The following is a 21,605-nucleotide window of genomic DNA, read 5'->3' on the forward strand; positions in this document are numbered from 1 at the left end:
AAGTCTCTGCACAAATCAACGAGAGCCAAGTGGCAGTGGCATTTCCTGCCCTTCCATGGCACAGATACATGGCTCCAAACACCTTGTGCTGGCTTGGGAGGCTAACTGGAGTATTTTAATGACAGAACTTGATCATTGGTCGTGAAAAAAAATCATGATGGGGCCTGTATCTTTCACTGGTTTGCTGAGAGGGATAAAAAGCCAACATATAAACTCTGTTCTGGGATGTTGCCCTGTTCATTTCTCCTTTAATCTGAACTACTGTCTCTGTTAATCCCAGTTAGCAACTAACACTTTGCTGGCTTTGGTTTTTTGTCTGTCTGAGATAGAGGGGGAGAAGGAGGGGAGTAGCTTTGAGCCCTTTTGGGCAGTTTCTTTGTTTAGGAGGGAGTTTGGATTTCTCTGTGTCTAATTTGCATCTAATTGTAACTACTTGTAAATATTATGTAGAGATATGCTTGTAAACTTTGTCATGCTGTAAACACAGCTTCAGCTCACTTCTGTATTTCTCACATGTATGGCATTGTAAATACTTGTAAATATTGTGCATATATATACACATACTTGTAAATATTATATATATCATAGAATCATAGAATCAACCAGGTTGGAAGAGACCTCCAAGATCATCCAGTCCAACCTAGCACCCAGCCCTGGCCAATCAACCAGACCATGGCACATATAGATATACTTGTACATTTTGCCATGCTGTAAATGTAGCTTCATCTTAATTTTGTATTTCTAATTTATCACAGTCTCACAGTATCATCAGGGTTGGAAGAGACCTCACAGATCATCAAGTCCAACCCTTTACCACAGAGCTCAAGGCCAGACCATGGCACCAAGTGCCACGTCCAGTCCTGCCTTGAACAGCTCCAGGGACGGCGACTCCACCACCTCCCCGGGCAGCCCATTCCAGTGCCCAATGACTCTCTCAGGGAAGAACTTTCTCCTCACCTCCAGCCTAAATCTCCCCTGGCACAGCCTGAGGCTGTGTCCTCTCGTTCTGGTGCTGGCCACCTGAGAGAAGAGAGCAACCTCCTCCTGGCCACAACCTCCCCTCAGGTAGTTCCAGACAGCAATGAGGTCTCCCCTGAGCCTCCTCTTCTCCAGGCTAACCAATCCCAGCTCCCTCAGCCTCTCCTCGTAGGGCTGTGCTCAAGGCCTCTCCCCAGCCTCGTTGCCCTTCTCTGGACACGCTCAAGCATCTCAATGTCCCTCCTAAACTGGGGGGCCCAGAACTGAAAACAGCACTCAAGGTGAGGTCTAACCAGTGCAGAGTACAGGGGCAGAATGACCTCCCTGCTCCTGCTGGCCACACCATTCCTGATGCAGGCCAGGATGCCACTGGCTCTCTTGGCCACCTGGGCACACTGCTGGCTCACGTTCAGGCAGGTATCAATCAGCACCCCCAGATCCCTCTCTGTCTGGCTGCTCTCAGCCACTCCGACCCCAGCCTGTATCTCTGCATGGGGTTGCTGTGGCCAAAGTGCAGCACCCTGCACTTGGAGCTATTGAACCCCATCCCCTTGGACTCTGCCCATCTGTCCAGGCGGTCAAGGTCCTGCTGCACATACAATTAGTTACAATTGTAACTAATTGTAAATATTATGTGTGTGTATATATATATGTGCATATCAATTTTGCCATGCTGTATAGCTTCAGCTTACATCTGTATTTCGCACATGTATGGCATTGTCAATACTTGTAAATATTGTGTGTCTATATTTATATACACACACTTCTAAATGATTGTAAATATTATATATATATATATATTCTTGTACATTTTGCCATGCTGTAAATGTGGTTTCAGCTTAACTTTGTATTCCTAATTTGTATTCAATTGTAACTACTTGCAAATACTGTGTATTTGTGTGTATATATATACACACTTGCAAATTTTGCCATGCTGCATATATGGCTTCATCTTACTTCTGTAGGTCTAATTTGTGCATAACTGTAAATACTTAAAAATGTAATATATATATATATGGTTGTAAATTTTGCCATGCTGTAAATATAGCTTCATTTTACTTCTGTATTTCTCATTTGTGCATAATTCATAGAATCATAGAATCAACCAGGTTGGAAGAGACCTCCAAGATCATCCAGTCCAACCTAGCACCCAGCCTTAGCCAGTCAACTAGACCATGGCACTAAGTGCCTCATCCATGTATTTATAAATATTATATATATATTAATATATATAATATTATATATAAAACATATATATATGGTTGTAAATTTTGCCATGCTAAAATACAGCTTCATTTTACTTCTGCATTTCTCATTTGTGCATAATTGTACTTATAAATATTATATATATATATAATATTATATAATATATATATATGGTTGTAAATTTTGCCATGCTAAAATATAGCTTCATTTTACTTCTGTATTTCTCATTTGTGCATAATTGTACTTATAAATATTATATATATATATATAATATTATATAATATATATATATAGTTGTAAATTTTGCCATGCTAAAATATAGCTTCATTTTACTTCTGTATTTCTCATTTGTGCATAATTGTACTTATAAATATTATATATATATATATATAAAATATTATATATAATATATATATGGTTGTAAATTTTGCCATGCTCTAATATAGCTTCATTTTACTTCTGTATTTAAATACTTATAAATATTTTATATATATATCACAGTATCATCAGGATATATATATATATATATATATATATATATATACACATATAAAAGATATATATACATATATATATATATATATATATATGGTTGTAAATTTTGCCATGCTGGAAATACAGCTTTGTCTTCCTTCAAATAGTGGCAGTGGGGGGAAAAGTTCCTAACCCATGTCACCCCTTTAGAACTTTCCAGAAGCAATAAACCAGAACAAAAAAATAAATGGCCAACTTCTTAGCTCAGCTGCTGCTTCTTCCTGTGTGTTCACTCTTGTCTATAATGTGTTGGCTTGGAAAGACATTCCTGTTTGAAATCTGAAGGATCATATCTCCAGCAGAGGGGTCCAAATGACATGCAGTCTCTCAAGGCATAGCCTGTTCTCCTGAGTCTCACCCCAGCCAAAAAACAGCTGCTCCAAGATCTGTGTTGAAATGTTGTGTGTTGTTGTGGAAATGAAGGGAAAAGAGATGTTTGTATTCCCAGGTCAGATGCCTGCTACAGAGCACAGGGAAATAAATTCAGCCCATTTGAAATTCTTTGCATGGGCTGCAATTTAATAGCTTTGCTTTTTCCTTTCAGTGATCTCACTGCTGAAATGTCAGACCAAATCGCTGCAAAACCCAGACCAAGCCCTTTTCATAGAATCATAGAATCAACAAAGTTGGAAGAGACCTCCAAGCTCATCCAGTCCAACCTAGCACCCAGCCCTAACCAATCAACCAGACCATGGCACTAAGTGCCTCATCCAGGCTTTTCTTGAAGACCCCCAAGGACGGTGCCTCCACCACCTCCCTGGGCAGCCCATTCCAATGCCAATCACTCTCTCTGTGAAGAACTTCTTCCTAACATCCAGCCTAGACCTACCCTGGCACAACTTGAGACTGTGTCCCCTTGTTCTATTGCTGGTTGCCTGGGAGAAGAGGCCACCCCCCACCTGGCTACAATGCCCCTTCAGGTAGTTGTAGACAGTAATAAGATCACCCCTGAGCCTCCTCTTCTCCAGGCTAAACAGGCCCAGCTCCCTCAGCCTCTCCTCATAGGGTTTGTGCTCCAGGCCCCTCACCAGCTTTGTTGCCCTTCTCTGGACATGTTCCAGCACCTCAACACCCTTCTTGAATTGAGGAGCCCAGAACTGGACACAGCACTCAAGGGGTGGCCTGAGCAGTGCTGAGTACAGGGGCACAAGAACCTCCCTTGTCCTACTGGCCACACTGCTCCTGATGCAGCCCAGGATGCCATTGGCTCTCTTGCCCACCTGGGCACACTGCTGCCTCATCTTCAGCTACTATCTATCAGTACCCCCAGGTCCCTTTCCTCCTGGCTGCTCTCCAGCCACTCAGTCCCCAGCCTGTAGTGCTGCTTGGGGTTGTTGTGGCCAAAGTGCAGAACCCTGCACTTGGCCTTGTTAAATCTCATCCCATTGGCCTCTGCCCACCCATCCAGCCTGGCCAGGTCCCTCTGCAGGGCTCTCCTACCTTCCAACAGATCAACATCTGCTCCCAGCTGGGTGTCATCTGCAAACTTACTGATGCTGGACTCAATCCCCTCGTCCAGGTCATCAATAAAGATATTGAACAGCATATCTTGTATGACCAATGTGCTGTCTTCAGAGAGAGTGCTGGAGGTGCTGCCTTCTCCACTAGCACATCAGACATGCTCAAGCAGCACAGTTGTGTTAACTCCTCTGATCTGGAGCAAAAGAACTCATAGTCATAAAATGCTCTCAGTCCTAAGGACATGCATTGTGCTAGTTTGAAGCAGGGTAGAATGTTTTGGTGAGAAGAACCAGATCACAGGCTGTGAAATGAAAACAATGGTGATGTCTACTCCCCTCAGAGTCTTGCTAAAGAAGCTTGTTTAAATTAAGGGAGGCTACAAGGTGTTACAGAGAAAAAAAACTCTTTTTTCCCCCTTTGCTTTCCAAATTACACTGACAAAAAGACAGAAACTGACAACTTTCATCACTACTGTTGGAGCTCTGCTACAGAGAGTTAATTGGAAGTTTTAAAGCAGTTAGTTACAAGCTGTATCAAATATGGAATGGTAGAGATGCATCTGAGATTACAGCATGATTAAAGTCTGAAATTAATGGGTTCTGGAGCTTTTTTTTTGCTTGTGTCATCATTCACAGCAGGCCTGGCACGGTGTGGGATTAATAACTTGTTGAAGACTATTACATGCATTTAAAGAATGCAACTCTCTCATAAATGGAAAGCCTAAGTATTGAAAACCCACTGATATAGCCAGTCATCAGCACATCCATCACACAGACAGAAATATTGGTCTCACTGCAGAGATAATAATTCAGCAAGGCTTCACTGATATTTATAAAGACTTCAGGCTACTGAAAGGCTTCTACTGAGAGGCTCTTTCCCTCTTTTAGAGCAAACCCTGCTGTGGATCCCACTGAAAGTCTTGGTACCTCATGGGAGTTGAGTGGCATTACCTTCATCACCACTTCTAGCAGGGACACCTCTCTGAGCAAATGCAAAAGTTATTTTGGTACTTCTCCACCTACTTCTATACTTCAGAGGTGATGCTGTCCACACACACTAAGACATAAAGTCTTCTTCATAGCACAAAACTGGGAGATGAGAGCATTGAGTGGAGAGGAACCTAACGAAGTTCAGCAAAGGCAAGTGTAGGATCCTCCACCTGAGGAGGAATAAGCTCGTGCACCAGAAGAGGGATGACCTGCTGTCCAATGAGGAGGAGAGGGAATGAAGAAAAGCCAAGAAACCTCATAAAACCAGAACAAAAAAAAAGGAATATACTGGTGCTTCATTGGCTTCTACACCTTGGCCACACAAACCCCAAGTAGCACTACAGGCTGGGGCCAGAGTGGCTGAGAGCAGGCAGGCAGAGGGATGCTGGTAGAGAGTAGCTGAAGCTGAGGCAGCAGTGTGCCCAGGTGGGCAGCAGAGCCAATGGCATCCTGGGCTGGCTCAGGAGCTGTGTGGGCAGCAGGACAAGGGAGGTTCTTGTGCCCCTGTGCTCAGCACTGCTCAGGCCACACCTGGAGTGCTGTGTCCAGTTCTGAGCTACTCAATTCAAGAGAGATGTTGAGGTGCTGGAAGGTGTCGAGAGAAGGGCAGCAAGGCTGGGGAGGGGCCTGGAGCAGAGCCCTGTGAGGAGAGACTGAGGGAGCTGGGGGTGTGCAGCCTGCAGCAGAGGAGGCTCAGGGCAGAGCTCATTGCTGTCTGCAGCTGCCTGCAGGGAGGCTGTAGCCAGGTGGGGTTGGGCTCTGCTGCCAGGCAAGCAGCAACAGAAGAAGGGGACACAGTCTGAAGTTGTGCCAGGGCAGGTCTAGGCTGGATGTTAGGAGGAAGTTGTTGTCAGAGAGAGTGATTGGCATTGGAATGGGCTGCCCAGGGAGGTGGTGGAGTCTCTGTGCCTGGAGGTGTTGAAGCTAAGCCTGGCTGGGGCACTTAGTGCCATGGTCTGGTTGATTGAGTAGGGCTGGGTGCTAGGTTGTGCTGGCTGAGCTTGGAGGTCTCTTCCAACTTGGCTGATTCTATGATGCTATGACTGCACAGGAAACGCTGCAGAGCAGCTGGGTGAGGAAGCATGTCCATTCCTCCTCACAGCCCACCGAGAAATGAAGAAGGAGCACAAACAAAATGTATCCCAACTGAGCAGAATAATTAAGACATGGAATGAATTTCTGCAGAGATACCAATTCTAACTGGACAAAGATGGCAGATCTAAATGCAGGTAGATGAGACACTGGCACTGGAAGCAGAGGGAAAAGATACAAACCCCTGACACTTTGGGGTGCAAGTCACACCCTGAGAGATATTAGTGAAACATTTCTTGCTTGGATAGCAGCATCTAAAATTAATTCTGAGGGGGAGTCTGTCCCCAGCCCTCTTCTGTGAGGGCAACAGGCAATGATCACTCAGAGACACCCACAGAGCAAAACTAACTCTCTTAGCTCAGCACAGCAATCCCATTATGAAAGTGGGTCACCTGCAGCATATCCTCACCGTGAGCAGAGCTCAGCAGCAATGCTTATGTATGCCCAGAAAGCTTATTTGTCACTAATGAGGAACTTCAAAGAAGTCATAAAGCAAAGAATAAAAATGTTATCATCTGAGAAGATTTCTTTCCCTCTGCCCCCCTGAGGTAATAACCTGACTTTGATGAAGCTTTGGGAACAGAGGCTGTCTGCAAAGAGGGCTGGGCAATTCAGATGCACATTAGCCTGCAAGAGCAAGAGACAAACGGGACTATGACCCCATGTAAAAGCAGCTGATGTCTCTGCAATCATTCAAGCAAGTTCCACCTCCTGAGAATTAATGCCACTGGCAGCAGGGGACACTGCTTACCTCGCCATTCAAGAAGCAGTAGAACACTGACACGAAGAAACCCTGCAAAGAAGAGAAAGCAGTCGATTATTGGGCAAGTATTTTGACACACAGAATCAGGGCTTGAGCTTTATCCTGGGATCATGCTGAGCAGAAGCACAATCTCGTTGAGATCAGCCACTTCTGGAGAGGTGAAATCTTTACCACTTCTTGAGACAACACTAAGTGTCTTGCAGCTCACAGGTGAGACACGAGGGCTAGAATCTTACCAGGACTTCGTTCACAGAGGGCTTTGCCACTTCAGGTGTGCTAAAGCATACCCACAGCCTCCAGCTGCCTCCCCAGAGTGGCACAGACCCTTCACAGGTGCTATGTCATACCTGCAGCTCTATGTGGATATCTCACACACTTACAAGGGGGTGTCGAATGGCCTTACATGTGTGGGCAAGGGCATCATCAGGCTGCTTGCATTCATCTGAGCCCAACTGCTCTGTGGAATCTGCTGTGACTACCCCTGCAGCAGCTGCAGAGTGTAATGGCTCTAATGGAAGCTCAGACAAAGACATGAAGACACTTTCATCTCTCAACCTGTGAGTGGAATCCTACCCATTTTACTTTCATCCATGGGCTGTAATTGTTGTCACCATAAAGGAGAGGCTCCCTGTGTTTTTCCTTCTTACATATCTCTTCACAGCACTAACATGAACATAAGCAGTGCAGCACTTTTTGAGACACTGAGCAGCAGAAGATAAAAAGCACAACTAATTTCAGGGAGTGGAAAACGTGGATCAGTTCACTGGCAAAGGCTTTGTTCTCTGGTTCTTTGTTCAAGGGGCATTCCTCACTTTGGGTGTTCAGCTGTGATTTCTGCTTGGAATGTTCTGTGTTTCAAGAGAAAACTGTAAAAAACAGCCATTCAAAGGTCAGAACTTTTCTCATCCATAAGCCTGTGTGCAGGTGTGCTGTGCATAGGTACTGATATCATGGTTAGCAGAATGCTTGCTCCTGCATGTAGCAGAGGCACAGCACTAATGTGAGACGCAGTTCTGCCCTAGCTCAAGAAGGTCTTTCAGCAGAGGTGAAGCTGTAGGACACACCTAAGCAGAAATGGCTGGGTAAATACCATTCAAGGTCTTCAATAGCTTTGGGGTTTGTGCCAAATACAAGAAGCTGAGGCAATTACTCATATTCCACTGCCTCCTACATCCTGGCAGAATCTTACACCGAGGGAAGGAAGAAGACAGGGTGTGAATTCTCAGTTGTAGGAGAGCTGGTGTGGGAGGCTGGGCAATATAGCTAATGTCTTGACTAAGCAAGCCCAAAAGGTAGGAACTGTTTCCCTTTTGTTGTAGCAAAATCAAGTCTAAGTCTCAGCTCACTATGGAGAGAGAAGTATCTTGGGAGGGGGATTCATCATTCTCTCTCAGGCAGACTGGGACAGAATGAACAATCATCTCTTTCTCCATTGACTTTAAATGGGAGCCCAGGTGAGAAGCTGCAGCTGCAGACTGTGCTGATGTTAAGGGAGACACCAGCACACACCTGAGAGGAGATCTCCACTCCATAGGACATGCTTAAGTGTCTGTTTAGTAAGCACCAGAGCCGCTTTCAACTTGTATTTCTATCATCAGCTTCATTGCCTTCAGCTCATGGCTGAGAAGCACTGAGGATCCTTTCAAGGGCAGCTGATACCAATTGCAAATTTGCTCTCTTACCTGAAAAGACTGCAGGAAGGAATTGAAATAGATGAAGACAATCTGGGAAATGTCATCTTCACCAGGGTTGACGAAAAAGAGCATATAGGTGATGCCTAGCAGAGGCAGAAGGACTAACGTGGCCTTGACTGCCTTCCTGTGGGCAAGAGACAGAAAACAAAGTGAACACAAGAGACAAGCTCATCAGCCTTGTCCTGTCACTGGCCACCATGGGCTGACAAGAACCCACCCCATGCATTGAGAAGTTCCCCTCTCAGTCTTCTCTTTCTTAGGCTAAACAGCGCTGAATCTCTCAGCCTCTCCTCACAAGAGATGAGCCAGTCCACTTAGCATTCCACATCTACTCCACTGGACTCTCTTCAGTGCTTCCCTGTCCTTCTTCAACTGGACACAACAGGCACAGCCTCACCAGGGCAGAGTAGAGGGTGAGAAGAACCTCCCTTGACCTGCTGGCCACACTCTTCTCAATGCACTCCAGCTTTTGCTTAAGCCTGCCTGCACTACAAAGGCTTGCTCACTCTCTGTAACACCTGCACACCCAACACAACTGCTTAGGGCTGTCTTAGAGACAATAAATAAGCAGAGGGTTGCACAATGAAGGACAAGTGACTATCAACACAATTATCAGGGGCTAGTCTTTATTCTTGGTGCTGTAATAGTATCACAGTATCACAGTATCATCAGTGTTCTGGGATGTCAGCTGCAGAACAGCACTCGTTGTGCTAGATCCTCTGCAAACACAAAAGGCTGCAGTTTGGCTAAGCCTGTCTAAATCTCTATATAAAGCTGTAACAGGTAGATAAAGACAGGCAGATAGGCAGGCAGGGGAGCACAGAAATATTGCCAGTGTCAGGACAGAGTGACAGTCTTAAAGCAGCTGCCACATCAGCTAATACTTGCTTCACACATGTTTGGATTACTCAGCTCCAGCCAAGCAAGGCTCACCCCAGCCTTGACTGGAATGGTTAAGTTTTGCTGCTTAGGCTGTGAAAAAGAAGATTCCCTCACTGAGTTCATAGTGAGGATAAGATCACCATCCTCTGTGCAGGGATGAAGGCAGTTACTTCAGATTGCCTCAGAATCTAATATCTCTAATAGCCTCTGCAAGCTGTGGCAGGAAGAAATTTGAGATTTGAATCAGGGTTATTTTTAATCCTTCTTTTAGCTTTATGGCATGAGGTTTGGGCAGGAAAAAGGGATACTTTCCCCCTTCATTTCTGAGGAAACCTGCAGAGTGGAGCCTGATGAAGAAAGCCAGACCATTGCATTCACATTTGTCCTCAAACCCCAGTCAGCAGTATAAGGAAGGCACCAGCCAAAACTACAAAAGTCCCATGACTGCAGCAGAACTGCCTCCAGAGACAAGATCAGGCTGATCTGAGGGCACCAAGGTTCAAGCCTCAGCTTGACACACTGAGATCTTAGCCAGAAATGATTTAGAGGGTTGTGACCAATATGACTCCACAGAACCTGTTCTGCTTCCCAGTGTAAGAGCTTGACTGCCCAGTGATAAAATTCGTGCCCTCACTTGAAACTGAACCCTTCAGATTTCACTGGAAGGGCAAATTTCAGGCCATGTGCTGGGGCATATGCAAGTCTGAAGCAGGTGAAGATTGTGATGGTTTGGGTGGCTTCAAACTAGCACAAAGATGCTGGTGGCTGCAGCAGTACATGTGTCTCTGTGCCTGTGAGCCCAGGCTGACTGCATTGGTTGGGCACTGGTTTAGCACCAGTTGCCAGCTCTAGGCAAGTGGTTGGAGGAGATGATCTCAAAGGACTCTTCTAGCCTGGCATTCTGTGACACTGAAATAGTGGATAGAAAAAAAGGCAGGCACACTTTTACACACAGCCTGTGAAAAGAAATACTGTGTACCCAACTCTGTGAGCTCAAGGGGCAAAAAACACAGCCTCTGAGGTCAACAGTGGCATCTGGAAAGACAGAGATGGGACAAGGACAGGGCAGGCAAGGCAGTTCTTTGCTAAGAAGAGAGACAGCAAGAGGTACCAGCTGGCTTACCTGTACTGTATTGTTTCTGAAGTAGTTGAAGCTCTCAGCTTTGTCATTAAAATCCTAACTATGTTAAATAGAAACACAAAATTTATCTGCAAGAGAAATGAGAGGGAAAAAAATAAGACCAGTGAGTCCCATTGATGGCTTAGAGAAATGAGAGGGGAAAAAACAACACCAGTGAGTCCCACTGATGGCTTAGAGGCACACACTGAAGCTCCTACCTGATTGAAAACCACCTCTTGGTTTTCCCATTGATTGCAACAGACTCTGAGGTTTATGAGAAAGATTAATGCAGCAAATGTCCAATGCTTTCAAAACAGCACTGGAAAAGGAGCACAGAACTCATGGTCCCAGTATGGCATTTATTTCTACTCCCTTTTACTCTTTTCCCCAGGTTCCACAAGGAACAAAGGGTGGGATTTGTTTGGCTGTTTGCATCTGGCCCTGGGTGAGCCCACAGAATCCAAATCATAGAATCAGAGAATGGTTTAGGTTGGAAGGGACCTCAAGGATCATCCAGCTCCAATCCCCTGCCATAGGCAGGGACACCTCCCAATAGAGCAGGTTGCTCAAGGCCTCATCCAACCTGGCCTTGAACACCTCCAGGGAGGGAGCAGCCACAGCCTCCCTGGGCAACCTGTGCCAGTGTCTCACCACCCTCACTGCAAACAACCCTTTCCTAACATCCAGTTTCAATCTCCCCTCTGCCAGTTTAAACCCATTCTCCCTCACCCTGTCATTACAAGACCTTGTCAATAGTCCCTCCTCATTCTTTCTGTAGCCCCCTTCAGATACTGGAAGGCCAACCCAAGGTCTCCTGGAAGACTTCTCTTCTCCAGACTGAAGAGCCCCAACTCTCTCAGCCTGTCCTCAGAGCAGAACTGCTGCAGCCCTCTGAGCAACTTCATGGCACCTCCTCTGGGCTGGCTCCAACAGTTCCATGTCCCTCCTGTGCTGGGGGCTCCAGAACCGCACACAGGACTGCAGGTGGAGTCTAAGGAGAGCAGAGCCAAGGGGCAGAATCCCCTCCCTTGCCCTTGAAGGCTCCTTGCACAGAGCTTTGGGCAGTGTGGCTACGGCAGGGGTTTGCCAAAACCTGCCTGTTGTGCAGCAGGCTCTGATGGTTGGGTAGGGCTGCCAGAGACTCAGGGTGCAAGGCTGCATTGCAGAGGTCTGAATGGGTGAGTCCTGCTGGGCTCCCTTTGTACTCGGTGCAGGCTACACACTGCACTGCAAGAGTGGATGAATCACACCTGAAAAATGCCTTTTTTATTAATTGCCATTAAAGGTGAGCTGATGGATTTGCTCTGCAGGTTTACTCTGCTGAGCTAGGTGATTGTTATTTCTGTTACCATCTCACTACTGAGAACTGAGATCTGCTTAATTACTGCTGTTGGAGCATCTGTTAGTGAGATTCTTATGCAAGTTTCCTCTCAAAGAAAACAGGGAAGAAAAAAAAAGCAGCAAACAACCAAACCTGAAATCAAAACTCTGATTTGTAAACTGTGACCAGCAGAAAAACTTAGAATCATAGAATCAGCCAGGTTGGAAGAGACCTCCAAGCTCAGCCAGCCCAACCTAGCACCCAGCCCTGGCCGAGCAACCAGACCATGGCACTAAGTGCCCCAGCCAGGCTTGGCTCCAACACCTCCAGCCACAGAGACTCCACCACCTCCCTGGGCAGCCCATTCCAATGCCAATCACTCTCTCTGCCAACAACTTCCTCCTAACATCCAGCCCAGACCTACCCTGGCACAACTTGAGGCTGTGTCCCCTTCTTCTGTTGCTAGTTGCCTGGCAGCAGAGCCCAACCCCACCTGGCTACAGCCTCCCTTCAGGCAGCTGCAGACAGCAATGAGCTCTGCCCTGAGCCTCCTCTGCTGCAGGCTGCACACCCCCAGCTCCCTCAGACTCTCCTCACAGGGCTCTGCTCCAGGCCCCTCCCCAGCCTTGCTGCCCTTCTCTCAACACCTCCCAGTTCCTCAACATCTCTCTTCAATTCAGGAGCCCAGAACAGGACACAGCACTCCAGGGGTGGCCTGAGCAGTGCTGAGCACAGGGGCACAAGAACCTCCCTTGTCCTGCTGCCCACACTGCTCCTGAGCCAGCCCAGGATGCCATTGGCTCTGCTGCCCACCTGGGCACTGCTGCCTCCTCTTCAGCTCCTCTCTCCCAGCACCCCCAGCTCCCTCTCTGCCTGGCTGCTCTCAGCCACTCTCTCCCCAGCCTGTAGTGCTGCTTGGGGTTGTTGTGGCCAAAGTGCAGAACCCTGCCCTTGGCCTTGTTCAATCTCATCCATTGGCCTCTGCCCACCCATCCAGCCTGGCCAGGTCCCTCTGCAGGGCTCTGCTACCCTCCAACAGCTCCACACCTGCTCCTAGCTTGGTGTCATCTGCAAACTTACTGATGCTGGACTCAATCCCCTGCTCCAGATCATCAATGAAGATATTGAACAGGACTGTGCCCAGCACTGATCCCTGGGGCACACCACTGGTGCCAGCTGCCAGCTGGATGTGGCACCATTCTCCACCACTCTCTGGGCCCAGCCCTCCAGCCAGTTCTGTACCCATATCAGAGTGAATCTGTCCAAGCCCTGAGCTGCCAGCTGTGCCAGGAGCTTGCTGTGGCAGATGGTGTTAAAGGCTTTGCTGACGATGTACATGGTCAGGACATACACAACTCTTATCTCAGGCCTGCTTATCCTCCAGGCTGGTGAGGGGCCTGGAGCAGAGCCCTGTGAGGGGAGGCTGAGGGAGCTGGGGGTGTGCAGCCTGCAGCAGAGGAGGCTCAGGGCAGAGCTCATTGTTGTCTACAACTCCCTGAAGGGAGGCTGTAGCCAGGTGGGGTTGGGCTCTTCTGCCAGTCAACAAGCAACAGAACAAGGGGACACAGTGTGAAGTTGTGGCAGGGGAGGTCTAGGCTGGATGTTAGGAGGAAGTTGTTGTCATAGAGAGTGATTGGCATTGGAATGGGCTGCCCAGGGAGGTGGTGGTTGCACTGTGGCTGGAGGTGTTGAAGCCAATCCTGGCTGGGGCTCTTAATGCCATGGTCTGGTTGATTGGTTAGGGCTGGGTGCTAGGTTGGACTGGATGAGCTTGGAGGTCTCTTCCAACCTGCTTGATTCTATGATTCTATGATTCAATCACAACCCAGGCTTGGAGGAGACGCTCACCTGAGATGCACTTCCAGAGTCCCAGGGCTGCTGGCATTTGGCAGGCTACGAATGGAGCAATTCTGTGACTGACTTCCAACCCCTCATGAAGGCTGCAGCAGGGCTGGCAACTTAAAGGTGCTTTCAAAATGTGCCCCTGATTCTTTTTCCCGTGCAGTGTGATATATTTCAGTGATTAGAGTCTCTTGGCATCCATCCTGCCTTTCCCTGCAGTTACTCTAACTTTGTTTGTAACAAATGGTTCAATAAGCACCTGAATAAACACTGGGAGACTGGCAGCACTGGGAATCATGTACATTAAACACTGATTATCTGAATTACAGAAATGCTGCTCCAAGAGCTAACAAGTGACATTTCTGGAAATTACTTTCTTAGCAGAGCAGGGCCTTAGGGAGCAAATAAATACAGAACCCACTGCAGTTTCGGTGCTTGTTCTTGCTGGGATTGTCTTTGTCACATTTAAGAGCTTGGAGTAAAGTGGCTTTTGCTTTGTTTCTCAGAGACAAACCTGGCTTGATGTCACTGATGGGACCTGAACCTTCACCTCAGGTTGAAGAGGGACAGGGATCTGCTGGAGACAGTCTAGTGGAGGGCTGGGAGGATGATGAGGGGACTGGAGGGCATGGCTGATGAGGAGAGGCTGAGGGACCTGGGGCTGCTCAGTCTGGAGAGGAGAAGACTGAGAGAGGATTTGATAAATGATTCTAAACATCTGAGGGCTGCCAGGAGAGGGGGACAGGCTCTGCTCACTGCTCCCTGGGATAGGACAAGCAGCAATGGGTGTAAGCTGCAGCAAAAGAGGTTCTTCCTCAACACAAGGGGGAACTTCTTGACTGTAAGGGTCCCAGAGCCCTGGCACAGGCTCCCCAGAGAGGTTGTGGAGTCTCCTTCCATGAAGACTTTCCAGGCCTGTCTGGATGTGTTCCTCTGTGATCAGTGTTAGATAGGATTGTCCTGCTCTGGCAGGGCATTGGACTCGATGATCTCCTTGGGTCCCTTCCAACCCTAACACGCTGTGAGCCTCTGAACTCCTCACATTAGTGGCTGCTCCATTTCTCAGTAACAGAAAGAAATGGTCAAGGGAAAATACTGAGGTGAAGCAGGATGGAAGTGTCCCTTATCCACAGAAAGAAACCTCTGCCCCTAAAATTCTGCCACCAAAGCTTGAGATTCTTCATCAGATCAGACTAAGGCTTGAAATGTTGAGATACAGGAGCAGTGTGGGCAGCAGGACAAGGGAGGTTCTTCTGCCCCTGTGCTCAGCTCTGCTCAGGCCACCCCTGGAGTGCTGTGTCCAGTTCTGGGCTCCTCCATTCCAGAGAGATGTTGAGGTGCTGGAAGGTGTTGAGAGAAGGGCAGCAAGGCTGGGGAGGGGCCTGGAGCAGAGCCCTGTGAGGAGAGGCTGAGGGAGCTGGGAGTGTGCAGCCTGCAGCAGAGGAGGCTCAGGGCAGAGCTCATTGCTGTCTGCAGCTGCCTGCAGGGAGGCTGTAGCCAGGTGGGGTTGGGCTCTGCTGCCAGGAACAGAAGAAGGGGACAAAGCCTCAAGCTGTGCCAGGGCAGGTCTAGGCTGGATGTTAGGAGGAAGTTGTTGGCAGAGAGTGATTGGCATTGGAATGGGCTGCCCAGGGAGGTGGTGGAGTCTCTGTGGCTGGAGGTGTTGAAGCCAAGCCTGGCTGGGGCACTTAGTGCCATGGTCTGGTTGATTGGCCAGGGCTGGGTGCTAGGTTGGGCTGGATGAGCTTGGAGGTCTTTTCCAGCCTGGTTGATTCTATGATTCTATGAAACATTTCTATCAAGGACACAACAAAAGGCAGAAATCCAAAGCTTGCCTCTTTTGCAATTGCAGTGGCAGGTGCCAGATGGAATTATAGCCTGTTGGCAGAATGCAAGTTCCAAATGTCAGTAAGGCTAATCACATGGGATTAACTTGATGAACTGGGATGGGGAAAGCATTTCAAGTTTTCTGAGTCCTACATTGATGTGACAGCAGAAAACTGGAAGTTAAAATTGCCACAGGCTGCATCAGAAAAATTAAGGATTTTGATCTTCCCTGCAATTAAATAGCAGAAATGTGATTCATCAGTCCAGAAGGAGAGTTTCTAGCTGCTCCCAAGCACCTGTGCTCAGGCAAAAAGATCTGTCCTTTGAGTTGGATTAAATAAACCCTGATATTCTTAACATTTCCCAATGGAGCAGATGTGAACACAAAGTCACACTGACTTCTGGAAAGGCTTAACAGAAGACTCCTCTGGTTAATGGTTGGCTGCTTTAATCCCATTGGCACTTTGATACTACCATGATAACTCTTTGTAAATGAACTCCAGTGTTCAACCAAGACTCCAGAAAGGTTGATCTCAAATTCCACCTTAACCTGACTGCAGAAATAAACTCAGGCTTTGGAATTTTCTCTCCTCTTTGGATCCTCTGTAAATGGCCACATGGATCCAAACCCCTCTGGATTGCTAGAGAAGCTCCCAAGTTTAAAGTGGACCTAAATCCACACCTGACATTTACTCACACAGTTGCACTTCAATAACATTTAATCACAGAGTCATAGAATTGCTTCTGCTGGAAAGGAACTGTCAGATCACTGAGTCCAGTCATTAACTTAACACTGCCATGGGCAGGAAACCACACTCTGAAGTGCCACATGTATTTATTAATAAATAAAGCTCAGTTGCACATCAAAGCCCTGCTGGACACCAGAGGCCAAGTGTCAGACCTGTCACCCAGTTGTCCAATCACCAGGCATAACCTGGACAAATACTGAATGACACTGCCCAAGTCACAGGCTCTCAGGATCAGAGCATCACAGGATGTCAGGGGTTGGAAGGGACCCAAGGAGATCATCCAGTCCAAACCCCTGCCAGAGCAGGACCACACTATCTAGCACAGATCACAGAGGAACACATCCAGACAGGCCTTGAAAGGCTCCACAGAAGGAGATTCCACAACCTCTCTGGGCAGCCTGTGCCAGGGCTCTGGGACCCTTCCAGTCAAGAAGTTCCCCCTTGTGTTGAGCTGGAACCTCCTGTGCTGCAGCTTACACCCATTGCTGCTTGTCCTATCCCAGGGAGCAGTGAGCAGAGCCTGTCCCCCCTCTCCTGACCCCCAGCCCTCAGATAGTTATAGACATTTAATAGATCCCCTCTAAGTCTTCTCTTCCCCAGACTAAACAGCCCCAGGAGAGCCTCATCAGACAATGATCCTGTCCCCTAATCATCCTCATAGCCCTCTGCTGGATCCTCTCTGGCAGATCCCTGCCCCTCTTAAACTGGAGAGCCCAAAACTGAAGGCAGTATTCAAGATGAGGTCTGACCAGGGCAGAACAGAGGGGGAGGAGAACCTCCCTTGAGTCCAGAGTCCCACCTCTCAGCAACAAATAGCTCAGAAGGCTTTTTGAGACAGGCACCAGAGACTCATCTCTGCCTCAATGAGATTTTCTTCCCTGGATGGATCTAATCCATTGACTCAATTTCAGCTGAGGTTCATCTTTACAACCCCCAGTGTCATGGTGAGTGCTACATCTTAGCAGTTCACGAGGAGGCACATTTGAAAAGGAAATACATCTACTTGAAAAGCAAAAAGAAACTTGTTCCAAGAGAGTGAAGGTGGAAAAAAGCAACATGAAATTTTGGGTTGACTTTCCCAGTAAACCAGAGTCTTGGTTTGTTTTTTTTTAAAGGGACCTTCAGGGCTCAGTTTTGGGGCCAGTCTTGTTCAAACTCTTCATCAATGACCTGGCTGAGATTGAATCCACCCTTAGCAAGTTTGCAGATGACACCAGATGAAGCAGAAGTGTCAATCTGCTGGAGGAAGGAAGGCCCTGCAGAGGGATTTGGACAGGATGGAGCCATGGGCTGAGGCCAACTGCATGAGGTTTAATGAGGCCAAGTGCCAGGTCATGCACTTTGGCCACAACAACCCCCAGCAGCCCTACAGGCTGGGGGAGGAGGGGCTGGAGAGCTGCCTGGTAGAAAGGGACCTGGGGGTGGTGGTGGCCAGCAGCTGAACATGAGCCAGCAGTGTGCCCAGGTGGCCAAGAAGGCCAACAGCATCCTGGCCTGGATCAGCAGTGGTGTGAGCAGCAGGAGCAGGGAGGTGCTCATGCCCCTGTGCGCAGCACTCCTGAGCCCACACCTCCAGTACTGTGCCCAGCCTTGGTCAGCACAGCACAGGAGGGACACTGAGGTGCTGGAGCAGGGCAGAGAATGGCAACGAGGCTGGGGAGAGCTCTGGCAAACCTGACCTGTGAGGAGCAGCTGAGGGAGCTGGGGGTGTTCAGCCTGGAGAAGAGAAGGCTGAGAGGGGACCTTATTGCCCTCTACAACTACCTCAAAGGAGGTTGTAGTGAGGCTGGAGCTGGTCTCTTCTCCCCAGTTACTAATGCTAGGACAAGAGGAAATGGCCTCAAGTTGCATCAGGGCAGGTTTAGGTTGGCTGTTGGGAGGAAGTTCTTTCCTGAGCAGGTGGTCAGGCACTGGCACAGGCTGCCCAGGGAGGTGGTGGAGTTGCCATCCATGGAAGTGTTCAAAAGGAGAGGGGATGTGGAGCTTGAGGCTATGGTCTGGTGATGAAGGCTGCTGGGATGAAGGCTGGACTGGCTGATCCTGGTGGTCCTTTCCAACCACAGTGATTCATAGCAATGAGATGTTGTGCTGAGGGCTTTGGTTTGGTCAAGGACTTGTCAGTGTGAAACTCATGCTTGGACTTGAGGATCTTGAAGGGCTTTGCCAATCTCAGAAATTCTGTGCTCCTGTGACTAAATAGAGCATTCTGGGGTGGCTGGAAGGTACTGTTCTTCTGAGTCAGATGTATTAGGCCAAGAAAGGATTTCTGGGATGCAAATGGGATAATCAAGTGAGGAGAATCCTATTGTCTTTTCTTAATGAATAAAGTAAGGTTAGAAGAATCCCATCTTGTGGCTTTAGAATCTATCAATATTGGATGCAGCCTTTTCAAGGTTTGGTTTGCCACTTCCTCACAGGGCTACTTTCCACAGTGACATCACACCAGGAGAGGACACAAGCACTGCCTTTGGCTTGGGATGCACAGAGCTCCTCTTACAGCCTTCACCCCACAAGCTTCCTCAGGAAAAGGAGTAACTAATTCTTCCCCATGCTAAATTAGCTACCTAAGCAAAAAAGTGCCTTGGCCTTGCCTGTAAAGCAATTCCATCATCCAGTGAAAAGTATAAAGAGCTGAGCTGGATTGGTGTGATTTGATTTTAGATTACTTGTAGGTGAGTTCTTATCCCAGCCTCTATTTAGACTCTGCAGAGAGAATCAGGCACTTTTCAACAGTGCTTCATCTGGCACATTTCAAATGAGTGGGTTTGGACTTGAACCAGTTGCACATAAATCATCCAAAGATCTTCAGATCATCCAGGAATATCCTATAGGACATTAGGGAGGTGGTGGAGTCACCATCCCTGGAGGTGTTCAAGCTAAGACTGGATGAGGCACTTAGTGCCACGGTCTAGATGACTGGATAGGGCTGGGGGATTGGTTGGAATGGATGATCTTGGAGGTCTCTTCCAACCTGGTTGACTCTATGATTCTATGATTCTAGGGGGTGACAGGAATGGAGCAAAGGTGGAGGTGGGGAGAGTGAGGCTGGAGGTGAGGAGGAAGTTGTTGAGCAGGAGAGTGGTGAGAGGCTGGACTGGGTTGCCCAGGGAGGTGGTTGAGGCCCCATGGCTGGAGGTGTTTGAGGCCAGGCTGGCTGAGGCTGTGTGCAGCCTGCTCTAGGGTAGGGTGTCCCTGGGCATGGCAGGGGGTTGGAACTGGCTGATCACAGTATCACAGTATCACAGTATCACAGTATCATCAGGGTTGGAAGAGACCTCACAGATCATCAAGTCCAACCCTTTACCACAGAGCTCAAGGCCAGACCATGGCACCAAGTGCCACGTCCAGTCCTGCCTTGAACAGCTCCAGGGACGGCGACTCCACCACCTCCCCGGGCAGCCCATTCCAGTGTCCAATGACTCTCTCAGGGAAGAACTTTCTCCTCACCTCCAGCCTAAATCTCCCCTGGTGTAGCTTGAGGCTGTGTCCTCTTGTTCTGGTGCTGGCCACCTGAGAGAAGAGAGCAACCTCCTCCTGGCCACAACCTCCCCTCAGGTAGCTGTAGACAGCAATGAGGTCTCCCCTGAGCCTCCTCTTCTCCAGGCTAACCAATCCCAGCTCCCTCAGCCTCTCCTCGTAGGGCTGTGCTCAAGGCCTCTCCCCAGCCTCGTCGCCCTTCTCTGGACACGCTCAAGCATCTCAATGTCCCTCCTAAACTGGGGGGCCCAGAACTGAACACACACTTGTGGTCCCTTCCAACCATGACTGATTCTATGATTCTGTGAATTACTAATGCTATGACAAGGGGAAATGGCCTCAAGCTGTGTCAGGGGAGGTTCAGGTTGGCTGTTGGGAGGAAGTTCTTTCCTGAGCAGGTGGTCAGGCACTGGCACAGGCTGCCCAGGGAGGTGGTGGAACTGGCTGACCCTTGTGGTCCCTTCTGACACCCACTGATTCTATGACTCTGAGCTTCAGCTGAATGAACGTGGCTGTGTCTAGTGAGGATCTGTGACACTGCATGAAAGCCTAAACAATATTCTGAAGCACTGACATGGAGGGTCCCCCTTTGTCTCTGCCACAGTTTCTCTGGGCCACCTTTGAAGATTTCAGCCAGGCAACCCCTCGCAGGCAGCACTCAACAAGCACAAAGCGCGGCACCATCAAGACGCTTTCTTTCTGGCTTTGCCTACCAGAAACACACTTCAGTGCACTCAGTTTTAGTGGCTGCTTTCAAAAGAACACACTTTCACTTCAGAAGCACACTGGCCTCATTAAAACCTTTTAGTAGCACTCAAAGAGTTCTGATCTGAAGATCAGTTTTCATAGCACGATCAGAGGAATTGCTACTGTCCATTTGTCCACGCTGGCCCTGTTACTGCAGCTCAGATGATAGCTTGAGCCCGTTCAGGAGAGCAGACACAATCTGGGAAACAAAGAGACAACTGCCTGCTGCACACAGCCTGCAAAAGCTGAAGCTCATCAAATGAAAATGGAGCTATTTTTCCAGCTAGAGAGAATCCATACAGCTCTAGTGGCGACCAGATTGATTCCGATTTACAAGCAAAGAAGCCGAAGCCTCTGGTGTTTATTCCATATATATCTCTAGCAGTGCTTCAAAGGAAGACCCAGCCACTGCAAAGTCAGTTTTCCAAGAAAAGAGCCTCTGCCCTGTGTCTAGAAAAGCACACAATTATTTGTCAAGGACTTTCTCTGTGTCAACAAAGTAATTTGTCTCAGAGCTGGACAGCCCTAACACAACCCACACATCAGATCGGTAAATGGAGACTGATGAATGGGCATTTAAGAGAAGGAATGGCAGCAGGCAGTGCATCCCTTCCATTTGCCTTTAATGGCCCATGATAGTTTGATTCAGCTCTGCTCAGAGATGTTTTCTGCTTCCTAACAGGAAACAGAACTAAGGATTTTCCCTTTGATATTTATTGGTCTATAAAGTGAAAGCAAAGGCAAGATCTCACAGACAGACTAAAGCAGTGTGTTTCTGCATAGAATCATAGAATCAGCCAGGTGGGAAGAGAGCTCCAAGCTCAGCCAGCCCAACCTAGCACCCAGCCCTGGCCAATCAACCAGACCATGGCACTAAGTGCCCCAGCCAGGATTGGCTTCAACACCTCCAGGCACAGAGACTC

General features: G+C 48.3%; 1 protein-coding gene across 3 annotated transcripts in view; it reads right to left on the reverse strand.

Annotated features, from left to right (window-relative positions):
- CRHR2 (corticotropin releasing hormone receptor 2) overlaps nt 1-21,605 on the reverse strand; it is a 221,981-nt gene that overhangs the window by 12,976 nt on the left and 187,400 nt on the right. For all 3 annotated transcript variants that reach the window (XM_064162364.1, XM_064162363.1, XM_064162365.1), the window contains 3 exons: nt 10,723-10,808; nt 8,706-8,841; nt 7,012-7,053 (listed from right to left, as the gene is read on the reverse strand). In XM_064162364.1, the coding sequence (XP_064018434.1) occupies nt 7,012-7,053; nt 8,706-8,841; nt 10,723-10,808 (264 nt within the window). The remainder of the gene's footprint in view (nt 1-7,011; nt 7,054-8,705; nt 8,842-10,722; nt 10,809-21,605) is intronic.

The sequence above is a fragment of the Pogoniulus pusillus genome, chromosome 23 (assembly GCF_015220805.1).
Source record: "Pogoniulus pusillus isolate bPogPus1 chromosome 23, bPogPus1.pri, whole genome shotgun sequence".
Classification (NCBI taxonomy): domain Eukaryota; kingdom Metazoa; phylum Chordata; class Aves; order Piciformes; family Lybiidae; genus Pogoniulus; species Pogoniulus pusillus.